The sequence below is a fragment of the Aspergillus wentii genome (assembly GCF_001890725.1).
Source record: "Aspergillus wentii DTO 134E9 unplaced genomic scaffold ASPWEscaffold_4, whole genome shotgun sequence".
Taxonomy (NCBI): Eukaryota; Fungi; Ascomycota; class Eurotiomycetes; order Eurotiales; family Aspergillaceae; genus Aspergillus; species Aspergillus wentii.
The window spans coordinates 235,442-255,415 of NW_024467835.1; the positions used below are offsets into that span (position 1 = coordinate 235,442).

General features: G+C 48.5%; 9 protein-coding genes across 9 annotated transcripts; 4 read left to right on the forward strand and 5 right to left on the reverse strand.

Annotated features, from left to right (window-relative positions):
* Positions 1–308: 308 nt before the first annotated feature.
* On the reverse strand, positions 309–1,775 carry ASPWEDRAFT_154116 (GNAT family N-acetyltransferase). Its single transcript, XM_040829660.1, has 2 exons — positions 788–1,775; positions 309–728 (listed from the first exon to the last, which is right to left on the reverse strand). The coding sequence occupies exons 1-2, from the start codon at positions 1,754–1,756 to the stop codon at positions 366–368; spliced, it is 1,332 nt and encodes a 443-aa protein (XP_040688392.1). The 5' UTR covers positions 1,757–1,775; the 3' UTR covers positions 309–365.
* Positions 1,776–3,550: 1,775 nt separating this feature from the next.
* ASPWEDRAFT_39796 (putative pyridine nucleotide-disulfide oxidoreductase AMID-like) lies at positions 3,551–5,722 on the forward strand. The gene is made up of 5 exons (XM_040835186.1): positions 3,551–4,152; positions 4,205–4,546; positions 4,597–4,954; positions 5,006–5,313; positions 5,363–5,722. The coding sequence occupies exons 1-5, from the start codon at positions 3,945–3,947 to the stop codon at positions 5,404–5,406; spliced, it is 1,260 nt and encodes a 419-aa protein (XP_040688393.1). The 5' UTR covers positions 3,551–3,944; the 3' UTR covers positions 5,407–5,722.
* On the reverse strand, positions 5,648–7,139 carry ASPWEDRAFT_39797 (TauD/TfdA dioxygenase family protein). The gene is made up of 5 exons (XM_040835187.1): positions 6,745–7,139; positions 6,603–6,697; positions 6,108–6,549; positions 5,958–6,061; positions 5,648–5,912 (listed from the first exon to the last, which is right to left on the reverse strand). The coding sequence occupies exons 1-5, from the start codon at positions 6,962–6,964 to the stop codon at positions 5,712–5,714; spliced, it is 1,062 nt and encodes a 353-aa protein (XP_040688394.1). The 5' UTR covers positions 6,965–7,139; the 3' UTR covers positions 5,648–5,711.
* A 693-nt stretch (positions 7,140–7,832) lies between these two features.
* Positions 7,833–9,706, forward strand: ASPWEDRAFT_154122 (putative MFS transporter; the record flags this gene model as incomplete). Its single annotated transcript, XM_040829661.1, has 7 exons — positions 7,833–8,060; positions 8,106–8,201; positions 8,244–8,528; positions 8,573–8,698; positions 8,750–8,845; positions 8,894–9,419; positions 9,468–9,706. The coding sequence occupies 7 exons, from the start codon at positions 7,833–7,835 to the stop codon at positions 9,704–9,706; spliced, it is 1,596 nt and encodes a 531-aa protein (XP_040688395.1).
* A 71-nt stretch (positions 9,707–9,777) lies between these two features.
* Positions 9,778–12,248, reverse strand: ASPWEDRAFT_475051 (Zn(II)2Cys6 transcription factor). Its single transcript, XM_040836976.1, has 4 exons — positions 11,746–12,248; positions 11,199–11,690; positions 10,675–11,152; positions 9,778–10,623 (listed from the first exon to the last, which is right to left on the reverse strand). The coding sequence occupies exons 1-4, from the start codon at positions 12,030–12,032 to the stop codon at positions 9,850–9,852; spliced, it is 2,031 nt and encodes a 676-aa protein (XP_040688396.1). The 5' UTR covers positions 12,033–12,248; the 3' UTR covers positions 9,778–9,849.
* Positions 12,249–12,883: 635 nt separating this feature from the next.
* Positions 12,884–14,764, forward strand: ASPWEDRAFT_68178 (putative voltage-gated K+ channel beta subunit (KCNAB)). The gene is made up of 6 exons (XM_040838952.1): positions 12,884–13,411; positions 13,484–13,506; positions 13,578–13,644; positions 13,700–13,787; positions 13,852–14,406; positions 14,467–14,764. The coding sequence occupies exons 1-6, from the start codon at positions 13,317–13,319 to the stop codon at positions 14,689–14,691; spliced, it is 1,053 nt and encodes a 350-aa protein (XP_040688397.1). The 5' UTR covers positions 12,884–13,316; the 3' UTR covers positions 14,692–14,764.
* A 33-nt stretch (positions 14,765–14,797) lies between these two features.
* On the reverse strand, positions 14,798–16,645 carry ASPWEDRAFT_51020 (putative MFS transporter; the record flags this gene model as incomplete). Its single annotated transcript, XM_040837528.1, has 7 exons — positions 14,798–14,842; positions 14,900–15,032; positions 15,087–15,517; positions 15,573–15,888; positions 15,942–16,143; positions 16,195–16,293; positions 16,345–16,645. 7 exons carry the CDS (start codon positions 16,643–16,645, stop codon positions 14,798–14,800), a joined length of 1,527 nt encoding a protein of 508 aa, XP_040688398.1.
* A 941-nt stretch (positions 16,646–17,586) lies between these two features.
* Positions 17,587–18,346, reverse strand: ASPWEDRAFT_39804 (F-box domain protein). The gene has a single exon (XM_040835188.1). The coding sequence runs from the start codon at positions 18,151–18,153 to the stop codon at positions 17,641–17,643; it is 513 nt and encodes a 170-aa protein (XP_040688399.1). The 5' UTR covers positions 18,154–18,346; the 3' UTR covers positions 17,587–17,640.
* A 688-nt stretch (positions 18,347–19,034) lies between these two features.
* On the forward strand, positions 19,035–19,960 carry ASPWEDRAFT_39806 (glutathione S-transferase family protein). The gene has a single exon (XM_040835189.1). It carries the CDS (start codon positions 19,281–19,283, stop codon positions 19,836–19,838), a length of 558 nt encoding a protein of 185 aa, XP_040688400.1. The 5' UTR covers positions 19,035–19,280; the 3' UTR covers positions 19,839–19,960.
* The last annotated feature ends 14 nt before the right edge of the window (positions 19,961–19,974 follow it).

Consider the following 19,974-nt stretch of genomic DNA (forward strand, 5'->3'; position numbering starts at 1 on the left):
TAATCAGATGGGTCCTGTGCTGAACTCGCCAAGCTAGCGCCAAGGTATTATTCGAATTGGGTTATCTGATTGGCCCCCAACCTCGGTTTGTCTCACTTTAAACCGATCCACTGGAATTTTTTTTATCGGTTCGGTTGGATCAGGTTTTTTTTTTGTCTTTTTTTCCCCTGACTTTTTAATTTAGGATTTTTATTTAGTCATTTCTCATGAGTTTTCGTGTTGGCCAGATTAATACGGACTGTTGCGCTTTAGGAAGGAGTAGACGAGGTGAGAATACGAGAATCAGAGTTTATCTTTTCTTCAATACACTGAATTAAAACAATCGTATCATTGTACATCATTATCACTGTCTACGTAAATATCAGTTACAGCTTCAACGCCCGGAACGGATTCCGCTCCAAATGATCCGTCCCATCAAACCGAAACGGCGCAATATGGAAGAACTTTTCACGGCGACATTTCACCAGCGCAGACCGCTTATGCGGCAAGTCCACTAGTTTCTCCACGTTGAAGCCCATCGCGTGGTCGTAGGCGAGCGGGGTGAGGTTGGTGAACTTGGGCTCGCCGACGATGTGCTTGGTGCGGGCGTCGTCGAGGAACATGTAGTGCATGATGCTGCACCACCAGACCATGACACGGTGGGAGCCGCGGAAGCGTTGGTCACCTACGAGGCTGTGGCGGCCGCGGTCGAAGTCGTCGGCGTCGTAGTGCGCGCCGAGGTGGTCCTCCTATTTCTGTTAGCATACTATATTTCGGAAGTGTATGGATGTTGGTGTCGGGTGCGTACCTTGGCCCAGTAGATTTCATGGTAGGAGAAGAAAGTATCATTAAACTTAGCCAACACGGTAATCTGGTGCGGATCCTCGTGGATCTTGCGCAGATACTCGCGGTGTTCGTCGAGGGTGCCCGTCTCGTTCCACCCCTTTGCTACACGGGGATCATTCTGCCACTTATGGAAGAGCTGCAGATGTTCCTCGTTGGTGTAGTCCAGCGCCCAGATCGAGAAGAACTCGTCCAGGTGGGGGATGTACCGGCTGTAGATCCGCGAGCCTGGGGTTGGCTTTGCGGGGCGGACGGGATGGGTGGCATGGACGCGGACGTCGGGGAATTTGGTGGTTAGGGTCTGCTGGACAGGGAAGATGGGATAGTTTGTCAAAGGACGGCGCATGGAGCTGTAGATGTCTGCGTCTGCGACCCAGGCAGGACGTGCGCCAAAGGGCGATCCAGCGCCCTGCCAGAAGGTGCTGCGGTAGAAGACCAGCTGGCCATGGTGAGACACGGACTCGGGGATAGCCTGCCCTGGTGGAGCAGAGGGACTGGGATGGTCGACGGCGAGTCCGACAGCCTGCAGTTCTTTTGCGAGCACGTCTCTGCCAGGGCCGGAGAGAACGGCACGAAAGATTTCATTCTCCGAGCGCAGCGTCAAGATGGCATGGACGGTGTTCCAGATCTGACCGACAGAGGGCGCCTCGGTGCCTGCCCAGGTGAGATAGGTGAGCGGGCTTCGCTGTGCTCGGGCCCAGGCTGAGTTGTTGCCCTCGGGGGGAGTCTGCGATGGATCGGGGCTGGCGAGATCGGTGAATTTCAGGGTCTCGTGGTGCAGTGGTTCTGGAGGAGGAATGCCTTCGTCTGGGCGAGGTGATCGTCGTAGCTGGAAGTGTCTAAGGCCGTGCTGGACGGCGATGACTTGGAGATCGTAGGTGGTTTTGTAGGGCTCGGGCAGTCGGACCCAGGGCAGCACTGATTCTGTAGTCATTGTGAATGAACGATATGAGAGGATTCTTTGAATAGACAGTTCGTCTCACTCAGAGACCCTGAAGGCGTTATATACCCTATCATCCTGTTGCCTGTATACAGACATGGGTATACAATATCATTATCGGATGATGCCGCCATCGGCCGAGATTACCACGAAAAGAGATTCTAGTCGAGCTGAATCAATCTGATATCATGAACCTCGGTTGCGCAGATATGACTACTTGAATCATTCTTGGAGTCATCTTCACCGTCTCCATCCATCTCATGATAATACAATAATGATAATATAAGTGTTATTTTCAAAAACACAAATACACCATCAGATACCACCATACAGTAGCTCCGTACTTACAAAACAAAACACAGTAACACACTAGCGGTATTCCCATCCACGGTAAAAACCGCCACTAACACTACCACACTACACCCAATCGGGCTAGTTCTCACGAGTGTCCAGTGCCAACTTTTTTTTTTTAAAAACCCTCGTTTTGTATGCTGTAGTGGCTGCGTAGCGCGGCTTTTGGTCTAATCATCCCACCGACGACCCGCTTTTCTGCAACAGGGCGGTGGGGCGCAATCCGAAACTCGGAATCAGATGACAATTTCATCGTCGCGGCCAGGGATGCAAGCGGAATCAGCCGCTTGCTGAAGGGGGAATGATCGTTGATTTGGTTATGGGACGTATATACCTAGTAATGCATAGCTATGCTATAGGATCCTGCTTGACTGTATGCTGTACAGGTCTATAGTTGTGGTGTCCTTTCATAAAGATGTTAGGAATGAAGAAAGTAGTGGTAGTAATACTGATATCATGACTAAAATAGAATTTGAGTTGACTCTCTACTTTCACGTGCGAATCAAGGTCTCTGAATGTGACAGTATAGTATTAGTCGTGCTATAGTTCTATAGTTCTTAGTAGGACGACTGGTATAAGACCATCTTATATATAGGCTAAATATGTTGTTTATCTAATCCACGCCTAGTAAAAGAGTAAAGACAGCTTAGTTGATATGTCAAAGATAGCCGAGGGACCGATAAGCTTCTGAAGAGTATAAAATAGATGTATGTACATAGATATATCAGACCGGCTGTCATAGTCACACCTACATAAGAACTAGCTGTTGAGGACAATATCCATGACTAGCGTTAGCTATAATATGCCAGATTTAGTGAGAAAGCATCTACATAAATCTCCTCATCTCATAGTCCAATGTCGTCTCTTTATACTCGTCTGTGGGGATACTTCTGCAGGGACTCTGTGATATACCTGCAGAGCTGCACACCCAGTGCGGAGAGCAGTCGAGTTTATCACAACTGTCGATCTGTGATGTGGAAATAGAAGGATTCCAGAATGCAGATGACCAACAGGGTGTGTTCGATAGGTGGTTTACCAGGGTGCTAAGATGCAGGTTGTCCTTAGTTCTGTCTTATCATACTTTGATATATGAATATGAATATGAATATTGATATAGAGTCGATAGTATCTATAATATATAGGTATATATTATACATTCTATATTAATTGTAAAAGATAATAGTCTTGTGACATGGTAGCACAGACTCAGTCGACAGCAACTGACCAGGATCGGGTCGGATGACGACGGAAAAAAGAATCCAGAACCGAGTTCCGAGACCTTTCTGATGATGATGATGATATTGAGAATGACGATGATGAATGAGTACTATTGATGTGATCAGATAACTTTACTGGGATCGGATCAGATAATGAATCCATCCGGAAAGGATCAGCCATGATGACACCACGTCAACCGGGCGGCCCTCGGAGCGCCAATGCCAGGATCAGATAACTTTGTCGCACACGAACTCGCTTGGCTTCGTGTTTCCATTCCTCCTTCATTTCCTTCATTTCTTGTGAGACATTGCCGAGAATCCGATGTCGCTTCCATCAGATAAGATGTGGTGGGATTGGGGTGGATAGACTTGGAGAAGAATAATATTAATATCGAATGGTGGGGCAAACAAACAAACGAACTCTTCCCTCGGTTTGATTCTTTTCATCATTCTTTTTCCGCTTCTGAAGCCCCATTCTTATTCTGCTCGCTGCCTCTTGTTTGCCTTTTTCCCCTCGCTCACCGTCGTTTCATCCCCCCTTATCTTCTCTCTCCTCTCCATCCCTTCTACCCCTCCTCCCTCACCTTCATATCCTCACTTTTCTCAATCACAAAATGCCCTCCAACGAAGGCCTCACCCCTACTTCCCCCGTCTTCCGCGTCCTTATCGTCGGCGGCTCATATGGAGGCCTCTCTGCTGCCCTGACGCTGGTCGACCTCACACGAGGAAAACTGGCTCGTTTCAACTTCAACCCCGAAGCCAAAGCATGTGGCTCTCAAATCCCCATCCAGATCACCGTCGTCGACGAACGTGATGGCTACTGTGAGACAATGTGACACTTATCCTTATCTTATCAATCCGCTAACATTATCAGACCATCTTATCGGCTCCCCCAAGGCATTGGCATGCGACAAGTTTGCACCCGTAGCGTGGACTCGGTTCGGCGATATTCCCGCCTTGAAGTCGCCTAACCTGCGCTTCGTTCAGGGGAGTATCAGCTCCATCGATCCGGCGCAGAAGGTCGCGAAGATCCTCGATGTCCAGACAAAGGAGAACAGGGAGGAGAAGTACGATTACCTCATTGCGAGCTCGGGATTGCGTCGTGTCTTCCCGACCGTCCCGCAGTCGCTGAATAAGGATGAATACCTCATGGAGGCGAAGAAGCATATGGAGAATGTGCAGAATGCGCGTGAGGGTGTCGTCGTCATTGGTGGTGGTATGTCTTCAATCAATGCATAAAGCAATTCAGAATTGCTAACTCATCAGGTGCCGTCGGCGTGGAAATGGCCGCTGAGCTCAAGATCCTCGACCCCCAGCAAAAGGTCACGCTCATTCACTCCCGGGATCTTCTCATGTCCGCGGAGCCATTGCCCGATGACTTTAAGGATAGAGTCGGTTCCGTCCTGCGCGAGTCCGGCGTGGAGGTTGTCCTCGGCCAGCGTGTCGTGGACACCACGGCTGTCGACATCGAGCGCGGCCGACGGATGTGGAACATCACCCTGGCGGATGGTACCAAGGTCACTGCAGGACATGTGCTGAGTGCTATCTCCAAGTGTATCCCTACATCTTCGTACCTGCCAAAGGATGCGCTGGACGTAGAGGGCTACGTGCACATTCACTCTTCGTACGTCTTCGTAACGATCCATATATGACATCGACTAACCCATTGTCACAGATTGCAATTCCAAGAAAAAATCCCCAACGCCGAACACCACTTCGCCATCGGTGACCTCGCCTCGTGGCCTGGTATCAAGCGTTGCGGACGCGCCATGCACATGGGCCACTACGCCGCGAACAACGTCCACCAGCTGATGCTGCAACAAGCCACCGGCATCAAGCCCGAGTTTCTCACTCTCCAAGAAGCGCCTCCTATGATTGGAATCGCTTTGGGTAAGAAGGCTGTGACGTATAACCCTGTTGAAGGAACACGCGACGGCGAAGACCTCATGGCTTCGATGTTTGGCGAGGATATGGGCAATACCGGTATGTTGACTCCACCTTGTGCAATGTAGTATAAAACTAACATAATCAGTGTGCTGGAACTACATGCGGTTGGGAGAGCCGTGCGCTGCATGATTGATGTATCATTCTTATTCTTATCTGGTTCCATCCAAAGCAGGTCTTTGCTGGCTTCCTGCTATGTTTATGATTTCATTCTTACTGCACCTGAGACAGAAAGTGAGAATCGCTACTGTCTGTAGGTTGATAGTCTGGTTACCTACTTGATTTGATTGATGTTATGGGCCTACAGGCATTGGCGTTGTCGGGATTCTGAGATTCTGTTAAAAGCATTGATTAGCATAGTTATTCAATACGTATGATTTCTTTCATTTCATCTGTGCATAACTATCATTATCAAACATGATTCATCAATCTACTCCCTATTCTCCCAACGCCTGTCTTCTTGACTTGGACTGCGTATCAAGATATGGTGCCTCTCCTAGACTACAGACTCGATCCCCAGCTCGTGCTTCTGCATAGTCGTATGTCGCACAGTGCCAGGTCGATCTGTTATCCCAGATTGCCATGTCGTTTCTGTTCCATTTGAACCGCACCTGTGCGTCGTGGTTTTGGGTCACGAGCTATTCATTAGCATCGCAATATCTATAGGTAGATAGATGACATACATTAAACAGATACTGCAGCAGAATATCTGACTCGTCCTTGGTGACGCCGTTGATGCGCCGCGTAAAGCCTCTATTCACGTACACTGATTTCCACCCAGTGACCGCTTCTCCTGTTAGCTTCATCACACACACACCAGTCAGAAAACTCACGATTCGTCCGAATAACCGGATGCACAGCCGTCAACTCATCCCCCTCATTCAACGGCGACCCCCTAACCCCCTTCCGCAACGGATTCCCCAGTCTCCTCGCCTCATCGTGAAAGAACCTCGCATCATGCGTCGCCGTCAACCCCTCCAGAAACCTCGCCATCTCCCCCGACAACCGATCGTACACTTCATACCCCGACGCCCAGAGCGTGTCGCCGCCCGTGGGCGGGAGGGTGTGGATTTTCAGCATCGCGTAGTCGGAGGGCACGCGCTCGAAACTGATATCCGTGTGCCAGCCCACCGAGGCGAGACGGCTGGTGTCGCTGAGTTGGTGCGTGAGGCCGCCGCCTTTCTTTTGCTTTTCGCTGCTGATTACGCTGATTTGGTCGCCGAGTTCGCTGCCTTCTTCCGTGAGGGGGTGGACGTGTAGCCCGGAAGATTCGGGCTGGGGGTTACGTTGTTAGTTTTGATGTTTTAAGTGAGAATGGTGAGGCATACACAGCCAGCGAGAGAGGTCAGTTTCTCCCCGAATTCGCGCATTTGCTGGGGCGTCAGATCTTGATTGCGCAGGAAGACGACTCCTCGTTTCGAGACTATATCTATCAGTCTGATATCAATAAAGCTTGAGTGTCACACGTACTCGTCACAGCAAGATCTCTGATGATCCGATCACATTCGTCCGATTTCAGAACCTCTGCTATCTGCAGCCCGGAATACTCTCTACCGATTACAGGCGTCAGGTCTCCTTGGGGACAAGTATCCAGGGATCCTGAATATTCGATCGGTTGGGAAATACGAGGGCGAGACTCTTCATGGCCGCCTCGAATGGACGATGTGGGTGCGTTGACGATTGCTGGCATGGTGTATACGCTGTCTGAAAATATTCACGTTAGGTCGCAGATTCAATATATGTCAGTTTACAATGACCAGGTGGCTATCACGCCATTTATAGACCAACTGGGAATAATCTATTCAGAAACGCGATTTACCAACGATAAATCACCTCCTGACACCGTCACGGAGACGCAGTGCCTCCACCATGGCGTGATAATGCCACAAACCACGACTGGATCCGGATTCTACGTGGCAGTCTAGTTCCTGCTCTTCCAGAACATGCATGATAGCATATTCCCCGCATTCCACAGGGCCTTTCATTCTTCCCTTCGATCGACGATGAGCGAGAGGGGCGGCGCTGCTGTCGGCGGGGCTGTCGGCGAAATTCTCGGAGACGCTTGGGCCTGGCTCTGTGGCGCTGACGAATTATCAACATGACCAGTTATTGATTGAGGTCTTCTTTCCGATGTCTGTCTGTTAGCTTGGCACGGATCGAGGTGAGTTGGAAAATCTGGGGAAATTGAAATGCGTTGATTCAAGAGTACAATGAATTCCAGCAGGCTGTCTACAACTACAAAATATTTATCATTTATCTAAAAAGAACAGATCCACATTCAATCGATCTATACCAATAACAACATCCAACCCAATTGGCTGGCTAAATGATGCCGCATCCAAGCAGCCCTAGGCGATGATGTGCTCGGGCTAAGTTGTTGTGCCATACTTAGCTTGTCCGTCTGGTGCGTGCATAGAACAAACAGGAAACATATGGTTGGTCAGGCCAGTCTTATAGAAGACATATTATACAAACAATATCCATCAAGGGTGTTGTGATTTAGATATAATTGCCTCTGCCCCTGGTGTTGTTTGCTTCATACAGTCAGATTGAACAACATGGACATCGAGCAGGGTAAAGGCTCTACGCACAAGGATGACGAGGACACGCAGTCATCCAAAGTGTCGATCGGCGTTGGACAGGAGCAGCTGGCTGGTGTTACTCCTCCGCATGAGTCGTATGAGGGATATCATCGATTCGATCCGACCGCTTCATGGACGGAAAAGGAGGAGAGAAGCGTGGTTTGGAAGACGGATTTGATGCTGTTGACCTGTATCTGCTTTATGGTGTGTGATGTGCATTGAAATATTGAGTATTGACTAACGAGACAGTTCTTCGGTCTGCAATTGGATCGTGGCAATCTGTCCAATGCCCTGACGGATCATCTCCTGAAAGATCTCAACATGACCAGCAACGACTACAACAATGTAAGTATACGCATCAAGTGAGATACTCAGCTAACAAAACAGGGAACAACAATCCAACTCGTCTGCTTCCTCGCAGCGGAATTCCCCGTCCAACTCCTCATCAAACGATACGGTTTCCGCCGCGTCTTGCCCATCATGATGCTGGCCTGGAGTCTGGTCTCCTGGACACAAGCCTGGATGACAAGCCGGGCTGCATTCTACATCACTCGTGCGTTGATCGGTGTTTTCGAGGGCGGATTCATCCCCGGAACGATTCTATTCGCGACTTACTTTTACAAAACGCGAGAGCTTTCTGTGAGACTTGCGTTTTTCTGGTCGACGCTTAATGTATGTGCATCTATTTTATGAACTGGATGAATCTGACAATGCAGGTTGCTCGTATCATCTCGTCACTTCTTGCAGCGGGGATTCTGCAAATGCGTGGCGTTGAAGGAAAGACAGGCTGGTTCTGGCTGTTTCTCATTGATGGACTGTTGACTTTTGTCATTGGTCTTTTGGTATGCTTCACTCTCTCCATCAATATATAGCGACTAATAAATGCTCTTCAGAGCTATTTCTACCTCCCCAGTTCACCCACAAACACCAAAAGCCTCCTCTACCCCCGATCCTGGTATACCGAGCGCGAGGAAGTCATCATGATAAACGTACGCTCCCCGTAATCATAACACCACACAAGTATACTAACAAGATAGCGCCTCCTCCGCGACGACCCCTCCAAAGGCCTCACGCACATCAGCGAACACGCCACAATGCACGACATCCTCAACGCCTGGAGCGACAAATCCATGTGGGGACTCTACCTGATCGGCCTCATCGCCTACATCCCCCAAAGCCCCGTGCAGTCCTACCTCTCACTAACCCTAACCCGACTGGGCTTCTCAACCTTCGACTCGAACATGCTCTCCATTCCATCCGCGGTGCTGCAGATCATCGTCATGCTGATCCTCTCCAAGAGCAGCGAGTACTTTGGCGAGCGGACGTTTCACTGCTTTCTGGGCGAGTTCTGGTCAATACCGCTGCTGGCTGCGTTGCTGGGACTGCCGAGTTATGGGTATAATTGGCCGCGGTTTGCGATTTCGACGCTCATCTCCGGGTATCCGTATTTTCATCCGATTGTGTCGGCGTGGATTTCGGAGAATACGTTTGATGTTAAGAAGAGGGCTATTACGGCTGCGACGTATAATGTTGTCGTGCAGGTTGGGTCGGTTATTTCGTCTCGTGAGTCTATCTACTGTTGCTGTTTGAGGGTGGTACTGACGAGTATAGAAATCTATCGTTCCGAGGATTCTCCGTACTACTATACCGGCAATAAGGTTCTTATCGCCATTTGCGCTCTCTCGCTGGTGGTGTTTGTCCTTCAGCGCCAGTTTCTTGTTCATCTCAACAACCAGAAAGAGAAGAAATGGAGTGCCATGAGCTCTGAGGAGAGAGTGATCTATCAATCTGACCGCGAGGCTCGTGAAATGGATGGTAATAAGCGGCTGGATTTCCGTTTCAAGTACTAAGTATAAATTTGCACCCTCTAGCCCTGTACGATAGATGCATACTTGACATATCTCATTCAATTTCATTATTCAGTATGAAATGCTTCCCAAACTGGTCCAATCTCCCATACACAAAAGCTGTAGCATGCATTATGGCCAGGTCGTCAAGCCTGATTGGCATCCACAACCTCCCTCGTAAAATCGTCACTCGTCAGAAAGCTCCCCACCGTACTCTCATCCGGGAACCTTCCGTCCGGGATCTGCGATATAAAGTCCCCAATCATCATCTCCACCGAGCTGTGGGCTGGCCAAGAAGGTGATAGCGTGGGCGTATTCCCCGTTTCAAGTATTGTAGGTGGGGACTGTGCCATATAGCCAGGATCTTGACTGCATGCAGGATAAGCTACATAGGACGGATTTAGCGTTGCTTCGCCAAACCCGCATTCCGTTGCATCGTTTAGTGTGGTTTGGTAGCTATGATCATCATGCAGCTGAGTCTGTCCTAGCTGCAGATGCCGTTGCATACGGGTAAATTCATCATCACCCGGCTGAAGCGAAGGATCTATTCTATGGGCCGGTGGTGTTTCGATTACAGCAATGAAGTGCTCAAATTCACAAGGGTCAGGCTGTGTAAGAGCAGTTTCTTCGGTTTGTGAGGGACCGTCAGAGGCCAACTCGTTCCGGGTCGACTGCTGTGGCACTCGCAGAGACTTTGCCAACAAAGGGCCACTCCTCGACTGAGCTTCTGCCATTTTTCTATACAGCATATCGACCAGGGTTTTATTTCCTCCCCCACGAAAAGTGGAAAGAATCGAGTGTAGTCGAGATAGGATATTACTAGGACGGCTTTCAGAGTCCCAATCGGGGGCCCGAGGGAGCATGGCCAGATTCATGACAGCATCCGCAAGAGAGCTGGCAATTTCGTATAGCTTTAATTCCTTTGAATGTGGATTAGCGCTGATCTGCATCTGATTCTATTGAATACTCACCATTCCAAGCCCGTGGGCCTCAATGGCTGGTCGAGGCAATTGAGAAACCATATTCAAGAGTTCCTTAGCCACCGCCACAGGAAATGATGGCGATGTAGGCCACTGGGATGAAGAATATAGAAGGTTCTTCTTAAAAGAAAGCTTCCACAAGATCATCCGCATCCAGTGTCTGGTGACACACAAGTCGGCTTTCTGTACGTCGGAAATGTGATCAAATAGCACAGAGCTGTCCTGCAACTTTTGCTGCAACATCTCAAGAAACCCGCCATCGAGAATGCCAATATCATCGGCAATTGATTGAGTCTCTGGATCTTCATCCTCAATTATATCGAACATTTTGGACTGTTCAAAAAGGCGAAACAAATTCAGGAGTTTCAGGAATGCCGGCAGGACTTGCGGTTCATCGTTCGCATCGGCTTCGGGAGGGCGAATGTTGGTTTTGAGGACTACAGGAAGCTTATGGAGGATACACACTCCCCTATCTGGAGTCAGATAAATCGATCAGCTTATAGGATACCACCTACCGCTCAGTAACAAAAAGTAGCCATAGCACACGGCGGCGGATTTGCTTTTCATCCTCTGAAAGACCCGCATAGGAAGCCTCGCGATGTAAGTTCATCATCTGGGCAAGCGAAATAGCCTCTCGTAGATATAATAACGACTCACTCCCCCCAGATTCTTGGTTCTCGTAGTAAACGTGCAGGAAAAATGCTGTACGCACATTGTCCAGACTAACCTTGGACCTGTATCTGCACGAATCGCGTGCCCGCAAGCATTCAGCCACGAGGGTATCGGCGGTAATGGTTTCATCAGGAAGGGAGCTCTGTCCCAGTCTCAGCTGAGCGATTGTAGCAGCTGCAACGGCCGTTGCTAATGCGTATGTCTCAAGACTCTCGCCTTTGGTGTCTTGAAGTGCCGATACAATGCCCTCGACGTCGACGATGGGCCAGACAGGGTACATGCGTACATGGTATATATACAACGGTGGTGCGATAATATTATTTGGGATCCGAGATCTGCAGCGCATTATATTTAGTGAGAGATCAAACGACAAGCTATACCTCATCATACCTTTCTGTTTTGCGCCGCTTGGATGAAGGCGGCAGCGCGCTGTCAACTCCAAGCAACTCTCCGCTCTGAGAGCTGTCTTCAGCTTCAGAGTCACGCTGTGCTTGCTCAATCAAATATTTGGTCGTGGAACGTATTCGCTGCGGGCCTCGAGTTTGCTGGACTCGAATATAAGTGCATTTGATGCGTGCGTTGACACAAGCCGGGCACGGATTACCACCACCGCAACGGATTTTTCGAATCTTGCATCCATCGCAGGCGCGTTTCGTCACATTCGATCTGGAAGACATATTGATAGTTGCTTATGGAGCAGTTGCATCATGCGCATCGTCAGTCGTGCCCCTGACCAGTTGAAAGACCGTTGACACGGTGGTCAACCAAGTCCAACGTCGCCAATATTCTGCAAGAAACACCGAGGATAAAAATCATCAGAAGCAAGAGGGGAACAGAGAATGTAGGAGAAGCTCCGGCGATGATGATCGTTCCCTGTCCTCTGCGGGGCAAGGCAGCGGCCGGCCAAGAATGACTCGACACGAAGCATTGTCGAGTTTTGAAACCCCCGATAATATCCTCAAAGGCGTCTTTGGCTATTGTCTTGTCTATTGCTGCTGGACTTTTTCTTTCGGTTCCTGTCGAATGCCACAACACTATGGATAACAACCTGTTCATGGCCAACCATCGTCGAGTTGGCGGTTGCGTTTTTATCTCCACAAGGCACGCCATCATCCAGCCCCACCGAGATTGTCTGGACCATGGATATCGAAGCCATTCATCTCGAGGTAGGAACAGGACCAGGGGATTTGAAGCAGGGAAACGAATTGTCTGCAGCAGAGGAATAGACACAGTATCATGAGGGTTTCTGGGTGCAGTGCTCTCGAAATGTGAGGAAATGACTGCCAGTCATCAACTGTCGGCGATCTATATATCCATGTGACCGGAGTAGATCGTGCACAATTAACTGATAATCGTTTATCCATCAATTCAGTGAAGAAGTATTTGAGAAAGGACAGAAAGAAAAGATGAAGAGAAACTGTCGAGTTGTAGACTGCCTGATTTGGAAGTCACCTGACGGGGCTTCATTCACTGTACAGCAACCATCAACTCTTCGTTATCTCCATTCTTTCTGCGCGATTTCATCCATCTTCTATCTAATTCATTCTTGATCCTTCAACCTACAGAGCTATTTTCAATACTTGGACTATTCCACAATCGTCCACTACTCCAAGACGGCCCAAGACTAAAGCATCAAGACCCTCCGAGTATTCCTCCGAACCCTTTCCTTCTCTCCGCACAAGCCCCGCGTCACCAGATCCATACCATGATTGGTGCTGAGTGTAGTCGTGGCCTCTTTTTTTCCACTGCAATCATGGTTCGACTTGGTTCCAAAGCATCTGTGTCGTCAATGGCTGTTTGTGGATCACGAGTTGACCTTCCGGCACTCTGTTTGCTAATGCGACAGCTGTCACAAGCAAGTCAATAAATTGGCACGACTGCCCCTCGTTTTGGGCGCCGTTAAAAATCGAATTTCTCACGGAATTATACAAAAGGACATTATTCTAATCCCTATCTGAACCATGGCCTGGCCGAATAAGAACCAAGATATGCTGTATCGCCGGTTGGGCAATTCCGGTCTTCATGTTTCTGCAATTGGACTGGGAGGATGGTTGACGTGAGTTGAATTTGATCAATCTACTACAGTCAAAGAATCGTTTCAAGCTGACTCTTATTGTTCAATACCTAGTTTTGGTGGTCACGTCGGCAACGGTATGGATATCCTCGATTTCGCGCGATGATGAATATCTACAGCAGTTTCTAACAGCAATCGCATGCTACAGAGGTTACATTTAACTGCATGAAGCAAGCATACGACTGTGGTGTTAATTTCTTCGATTCTGCAGAAAGGTACAGACCATCTAGTTTGTAATTGTTTTATAGTGCAAGACACTGACCATATCAGCTATGCTGGCGGACAATCCGAGGTGGTTATGGGAGAGGCGATTAAGAAATTTGGCTGGAAGAGAAGCGATCTCGTCATCAGCACCAAGGTAAGTCAAGATCGCAATTCCCGACACTAATGCGATAGCATAACTAATTGAATCTCACCTCCAGCTAAACTGGGGTCTTGCAAACGGCGAGATTCTAATCAACAACCACGGTCTCTCGCGAAAACACATTATCGAAGGCACCCGCGCATCGCTGGAGCGTCTACAGCTCGAATATGTCGACATCATATACGCCCACCGTCCCGATCGATTGACACCCATGGAGGAAACAGTCCGCGCATTTAACCATGTCATTGAAAAGGGCTGGGCCTTTTACTGGGGAACATCAGAATGGTCGGCTGATGAGATCAGTGAGGCCTGTGGAATAGCCAGAGCCCTGGGCTTGATCGCCCCGATTGTCGAGCAGCCTCTGTACAACATGCTGGATCGAACCAAGGTCGAGGGAGAATTCCAGCGTTTGTACTCGCGGTGCGGAATTGGTTTGACCACTTTCTCTCCTATGAAGATGGGTTTGTTGAGTGGTAAATACAACGATGCCACAACACAGCCTCCACCTGGCTCTCGATTCGCAGAGAGCAATGATAGATTTGCCAGCAGTGTCCGGAAAGACTGGGAGAATGAACAATGGGCGGGAACCATTAAGAAAATCGTCAAGTTGAAGGTGCGTATAACATTTACTCGATATCCCCTCGCAATGACACTAACCATGAATGCGCAACAGGAATTGTCAGACAGCCTTGGCTTCAAGCTGTCTCAACTGGCCCTGGCATGGTGCCTGAAGAACGAGAACGTCTCTTCAGTCATCACCGGAGCTTCAAGGCCAGACCAAATCATCGACAACGTGCAGAGTCTCAAATTACTCCCTAAGCTGACTCCGGAAATCATGGCTCAGATCGATGACCTGCTGCTCAATAAGCCTGTGCAGGATCCTGCACGACAGGATTAAAAATTCCCATAGTATATGACTTCTTTATATAGACAATTATGACAATTCCAAAGTGCAGTGCATTCTATTTGATATTATAAGTTCATATAGCTTAAGTAAGATTAAATCATAACACATATCTAAACCCTTTATTTTCAAGTTCTGTTTGGTCCTGTGCAGAGTTAGCATCATATCATCAATCATACGTAGACCAAAGTATTAAACTCACCAGCATGCCAGCTTCGACTCCATCACTGACAGCTTCACCTCCAGCTTCACGATCACGACGCTTGTTCTCTGTGTACATATAGAGGTACAAAGCGACGATCATGCTGAGTTTAACCACGTACCCAACCAACATTCTGATAAAACGTCAGTTACCACACACAGTTAATAAGACACAGGCGAAAACATACGCAATATAGGCACTATGATACCCAGGCGCCTCACTATCCTTGAACGTCTGAGGCCCGATGATATTCCCAACACAGTATCCAATAAACAATATCGCACTGGTGACTTGCTTCTTGGTGGATCCAGCAATATTAGAGCTGACGATGACCAAACTCATACTGAAGCCCAATCCCTGGAAGTAACACAGCCAGAGCGCCACGAGACGACCCCACTTATTCGAATCCGGGAGACCGACGAGTAATCCTGCGCCGATGATGCAGATCGTATTGGCGACTATCATGCAAGCGCTTCGTGCGTGGAACTTGTCGGCGCACTTAGTTGCGACGATTCCTCCGCCTAGGAGGGCGAGGAACTGGACAGCACCACCGGGGATTTGGAGATATTGGGTACCGAGTGTGTCAAAGCCGAAGGATTTGACGATGATTGAGGTGAACTGGATTTAAGATCTGTTAGCGACTTGACTGGTTTGGTACAAATGATGCACTTACACTTGTGAGAGCTGAATTTGGCACCTGGGCCCCGACAGCCATGATGAACAATAACCATGTTTTGGGATCGCGAATAGCTTGCCAGACTTGATCCCACTTGAAGTGATGGTTCTTAATGCCTTGTCGGTTCTCAGCGACACGCTCAACAGCAATCGCTCTCTCCTTTTCCGTGAGAAACTTTGCCGTGGATGGGAGATCAGGCAGCCAGAGCAATGCAACGATACCGGTAGCTAGTGAAATAGCACCGAAGATGAGGAAAACATACATCCACCGGGGAAGCCCGGTGGTAATGTGGCCGACGGCGTAGCCGATAAGTCTGGTTGATATTTGGTAAGTATGATGGCAAAAACTGGATTAAATAACACTCACCCTCCGAACATTGTAGCAATGCCGTTTGTGCAATAGTATGCCTCTAAGCGTAGCGGCTGTTCTTTGGCAGTATACCACACGCTCATCATCAAGACGAATCCGGGATTAACAATGGCTTCCACGAATCCCAGTAGGAATCGGTTTGATGCTATGCCCGCAAAGTTGTGACAAGCGGGAGTTGTCATGAGTAGGCCTCCCCAGACTAATTATACGGTTAGCTATTGTCTAGTGAAAATACACAAGGAAGTCTCACTAAACGTAGTGATTCCTAGGGTCTTCCCAAGTGGCAATCGCTGCAAGGCATATCCTGCAGGCAATTGAGCAACAAGGTAGCCGATGTAGTAGATAGAACCTATTATCAATTATTAGTAACGTAAATATAGACATGGTAGATATAACTTACTCAACCAGGAGTAGTCCTGCCCTTTTAGTTTCGTCGCCGTCTTCAACCCATATACAGACGCGAAGTTGATGCTGTTCTTGTCCAGGTATTGAATCAAGTAAATAACAAAAAGAATCGGCACCACACGCACGTCAATCTTGCGAAGGACTGCCTTGGCTTCTTCTGGTGTGTAGTCATTTCCCCGGTATCGCTTATAGATATCGTAGCTGTCATCGCGTTCCTGAGAATGGGTTGAGGATATGGACGAATCACCCGCTTCGACGTTGTTGTCCACGGTATACGAATGCTTTTCTTGGTCCATGGTGCTTGATCTGATGGACTGGATAAGGAATTTTGGAGTACTGGGGATTTTTTGGAGGAATTCTGTCGATTTATACCTCGAGTCTAGTCCGTGCAGGAAGGCTCAACTCCATCCTTGATATCGTACAACTCCACGAGGTGGCTGTTTTAGATTAAATCCACATCTTCTCCACACTGTCATTATGGGAGTGATAATTAGCGTTTATGATGCCTGAGATGCCGGGTTTTTGTAGGGTGGCCATGCAGCCTTTCGATGCCGAACGTGGTCGACACCCTGTCAACCACCAGTCAAGAGAAGACAAGACCCATATATCTAACCTAAACACAGCTGGCAATAATTTTCAAGGCCATTATTGGTAGATATGGAAGCATGGATTCAAACAAAATATTCACCGACCGGTGATCGCACGCTGCTGTGCGCAATCACGACATCGACACGAGGATGGCGTCTTGCGTCAGGGAGGAGAAATATTGCGCAACCCAGCAGCATTGCGGACAGATACCGATATTACTTATATTCCATCGGATATCATCCATCTGCGCGAAAAATGCCATCAGGGTGCTCTCCTTGATGAGGTTGAGTCTTTCCATCCGATATTCACAACGATCTCACTAAGGGCGGGGTGCTATATAATGACGTCGACGGCCACTGGATATATGTCCTGAGCTTTTGCTCTCGACCAAAACAGTTAAAAATTGTGCTTATAACCACACAAGTGACTCAGAAAGAACTGTCTGCTGTGTTTATTGCATCTTTGGATGAATGGTCGGGGCTTGTCTTGCAAAGGCACACTCGAGTAGCCTCCAGTCGAGATTCTTTCTGTCTCAGCCACGAGGAAATTGCACGTTCAATTCTCATAATAGATGCGATATTGAGCGATTGTCTGAGTGAAGGTATCTCCAGAGCAATTTCGTGTTCAAGCTGTCAGCGAAAAACTTGACCGAAGCAACCAGCTCAAGAATGAGCTGATATAGCATCATCTTCCTCTTCCACATCTAAATATCCCTCGAATCTTGCAGTTTCTCGAGGTACCTCGTCTTCTGATAGCATCGCTCACATTCAGACGTCTCCCTGTCCAAACGATCATACGCACCTCTCCCGAACTCCTTGCAATAGATACAAATCACAAACAAACAACCCTGGATCACAATCTGAGCGCCGGGGCCATATCTCGCATTGCCATCATCTCTCGGCTTCAATCCGCATTCGACGCAGAAGCGTTTATGCACGTCACGGCCGTGTAAGCTTCTTCTCCTTCGATGCATTCTATCAGCGAATCTCCATGCCGGACGTAGCCGTAGACAATAGCGACATGTATACAGCTCTCTTTCAAGTGCATAGTCAGATTCCTCTGCTAGGAGAAGTTCGCTGTGTGAGAGTTTTGGGATGAGATCGTAAAAATATGTATTCGTCATTTTGAGGTAGAGGATGTCTGGAAAGCAGAGGTTCCCTGCAATGAGCAGGTGTATCTCGGGAGGTAGCCCAAGGAACGATAAGTTTGAGGTCATTATTATCGCAAGATCTTGCTGTTTGAGGTGTCTGAGGTCACCATAGAAGGCGCATAGACTGGCCACTGTTTGAAGGCATCGGAGTTATCAGCGACGCCAATCACCCCGCTCGGAGATATTGATAATCACGGCAATGAGCTTGATTCAGGGATTTAAGCTTAAAGCACAGACCCGGGTTCTTTTCTTGTTGACGATAGTTGTGATAACCCAGTCGATAACTAAAGGAATAGGGAGGTGAGTTGGTGTTGGAAGCTGAAAGCTGCCTGGTGGTCACGGGGTCGCGGCCTTCGAGCAACTCTATCGATATCGATCAAATATATCGCGGGTTCTACTCTGCAGATGGTATACCACCATCAACAACAATCAGATTCGGTATTATTACAGAGCTGAAATTTGCAATAACTCAATCATACCAAAGAAACGAAGCTAAAATAAGTCGAAATAAATAAAAAGCAAAAAGCAATACTAGAACTGCAGAGCACAGACTTCGTATATTCGCTGTCGGAGACATGAAACAATGCCTCACATCCCACGTACACGTGGGAGGATCACCCAGTCAATTTGCTCGCATTTCAAATAAATCTCGTGCATATGAAATGAAAAGAAAACATCCATGTCGTCGCATCCCATCTCATGATACTCGTCGTTCCTCGAATGATCTTGTAGCTATTTCAAATGAATCCCACCAGTGATACATCCAAGACATCCCCCACTATGCGACTCCTACCCCGCTTGCTTACCATCCGCATTTGTAATCAGCATCGCCAACTCATGACCTCCCAGTCATCCTCAGAGTTCTCCCTTATCTTTTTTTATCATCCTTGATTATTCTCATTCTAACCTAGAATCGCAACATCTCCTTTCCCACCCCACGGTCGTTCATCGAATCATCTCCCCCTCCACAATGGCACCATTCGGAACTATCTTCTCATACCCCAACAACCCCCGTGTGTTGAAGGTAAGCCAGCAGCCCAACACAGCACCTACCTCCTGCACAAGCTTTGAGATCGGCCCCTCCACAAGTACTGATGTACATTCGTTCCTGGCTAATATCATCCTCAATGTGATAGGTCCAAGCCGCCGGCAGCCTCAATGGCCTCGAAGTAGTCTACGCACCCGATTTCACCATGGGCAAGACCAACAAGGAATCCGAATTCCTCGCCAAGTTCCCACTGGGCAAGGTCCCCGCGTTCGAAAGTGCCGATGGCCTCAAACTCTGGGGCTCGGATGCCATCGCTCAGTATGTCGCTGAGAGTGGCCCTGCCGCTACCCAGCTTCTCGGAGCTGATACCGCCCAGCGGGCTGTCATTAGACAATGGGTGGACTTTGCTGAGGGCGAGATCATGGCTTCCCTCGTTCCGCTGCTGCTATGGCGTGTCAAGTTGACCCAATACAATGAGACTATCGAGAGAATCTCGCTCCAGAACGTGGAGCGCTGCTTGGCCACCCTTGAGCAGCATCTCAAGGGCCGTACCTGGATTGCTACCGAGGACAAGCTGAGCTTGGCCGATATCAGTGTGATCTCGGCTGTCTACTGGGGCTTCAGCAGAATTATCGACGCTGAAATGCGTGAGAAATACCCTACTTTCGTGGCCTGGTATAACAAGGCCACCGAGGCTGAAGAGATCAAGCACATCTATGCCGAAAAGTCATTTATCGAGAAGCGTGAGGCCTATCAGGGTTAAATTTGCGCTTTACACATGTGTAAATAGCGTTATAGTAAATTAGAACATATCATGAGACATGAATGAATGCAGTGCATCCCCTGTTGCAGGCTACACATCCGTTTATCCTACGACAATACCTGATCATAAACAGAGT

Coding starts and splice junctions, on each gene's coding strand:
- ASPWEDRAFT_39797 (XM_040835187.1), bottom strand. CDS start 6,964: ATGCCAGCAATCGTCAACGCACCCACATCGTCCATTCGAGGCGGCCAT. Junction 6,698..6,744: donor CAGAGATCTTGCTGTGACGA/GTACGTGTGACA, acceptor TGATAGATATAG/TCTCGAAACGAGGAGTCGTC. Junction 5,913..5,957: donor TGCTGCAGTATCTGTTTAAT/GTATGTCATCTA, acceptor GCTAATGAATAG/CTCGTGACCCAAAACCACGA.
- ASPWEDRAFT_39804 (XM_040835188.1), bottom strand. CDS start 18,153: ATGACCTCAAACTTATCGTTCCTTGGGCTACCTCCCGAGATACACCTG.
- ASPWEDRAFT_39806 (XM_040835189.1), top strand. CDS start 19,281: ATGGGCAAGACCAACAAGGAATCCGAATTCCTCGCCAAGTTCCCACTG.
- ASPWEDRAFT_154116 (XM_040829660.1), bottom strand. CDS start 1,756: ATGACTACAGAATCAGTGCTGCCCTGGGTCCGACTGCCCGAGCCCTAC. Junction 729..787: donor ATGAAATCTACTGGGCCAAG/GTACGCACCCGA, acceptor TAACAGAAATAG/GAGGACCACCTCGGCGCGCA.
- ASPWEDRAFT_68178 (XM_040838952.1), top strand. CDS start 13,317: ATGGCCTGGCCGAATAAGAACCAAGATATGCTGTATCGCCGGTTGGGC. Junction 13,507..13,577: donor TGGTGGTCACGTCGGCAACG/GTATGGATATCC, acceptor CGCATGCTACAG/AGGTTACATTTAACTGCATG. Junction 14,407..14,466: donor AGAAAATCGTCAAGTTGAAG/GTGCGTATAACA, acceptor AATGCGCAACAG/GAATTGTCAGACAGCCTTGG.
- ASPWEDRAFT_475051 (XM_040836976.1), bottom strand. CDS start 12,032: ATGTCTTCCAGATCGAATGTGACGAAACGCGCCTGCGATGGATGCAAG. Junction 11,691..11,745: donor AAGCGGCGCAAAACAGAAAG/GTATGATGAGGT, acceptor AATGCGCTGCAG/ATCTCGGATCCCAAATAATA. Junction 11,153..11,198: donor CTACTTTTTGTTACTGAGCG/GTAGGTGGTATC, acceptor GACTCCAGATAG/GGGAGTGTGTATCCTCCATA.
- ASPWEDRAFT_39796 (XM_040835186.1), top strand. CDS start 3,945: ATGCCCTCCAACGAAGGCCTCACCCCTACTTCCCCCGTCTTCCGCGTC. Junction 4,153..4,204: donor CGACGAACGTGATGGCTACT/GTGAGACAATGT, acceptor TAACATTATCAG/ACCATCTTATCGGCTCCCCC. Junction 4,547..4,596: donor TGTCGTCGTCATTGGTGGTG/GTATGTCTTCAA, acceptor CTAACTCATCAG/GTGCCGTCGGCGTGGAAATG.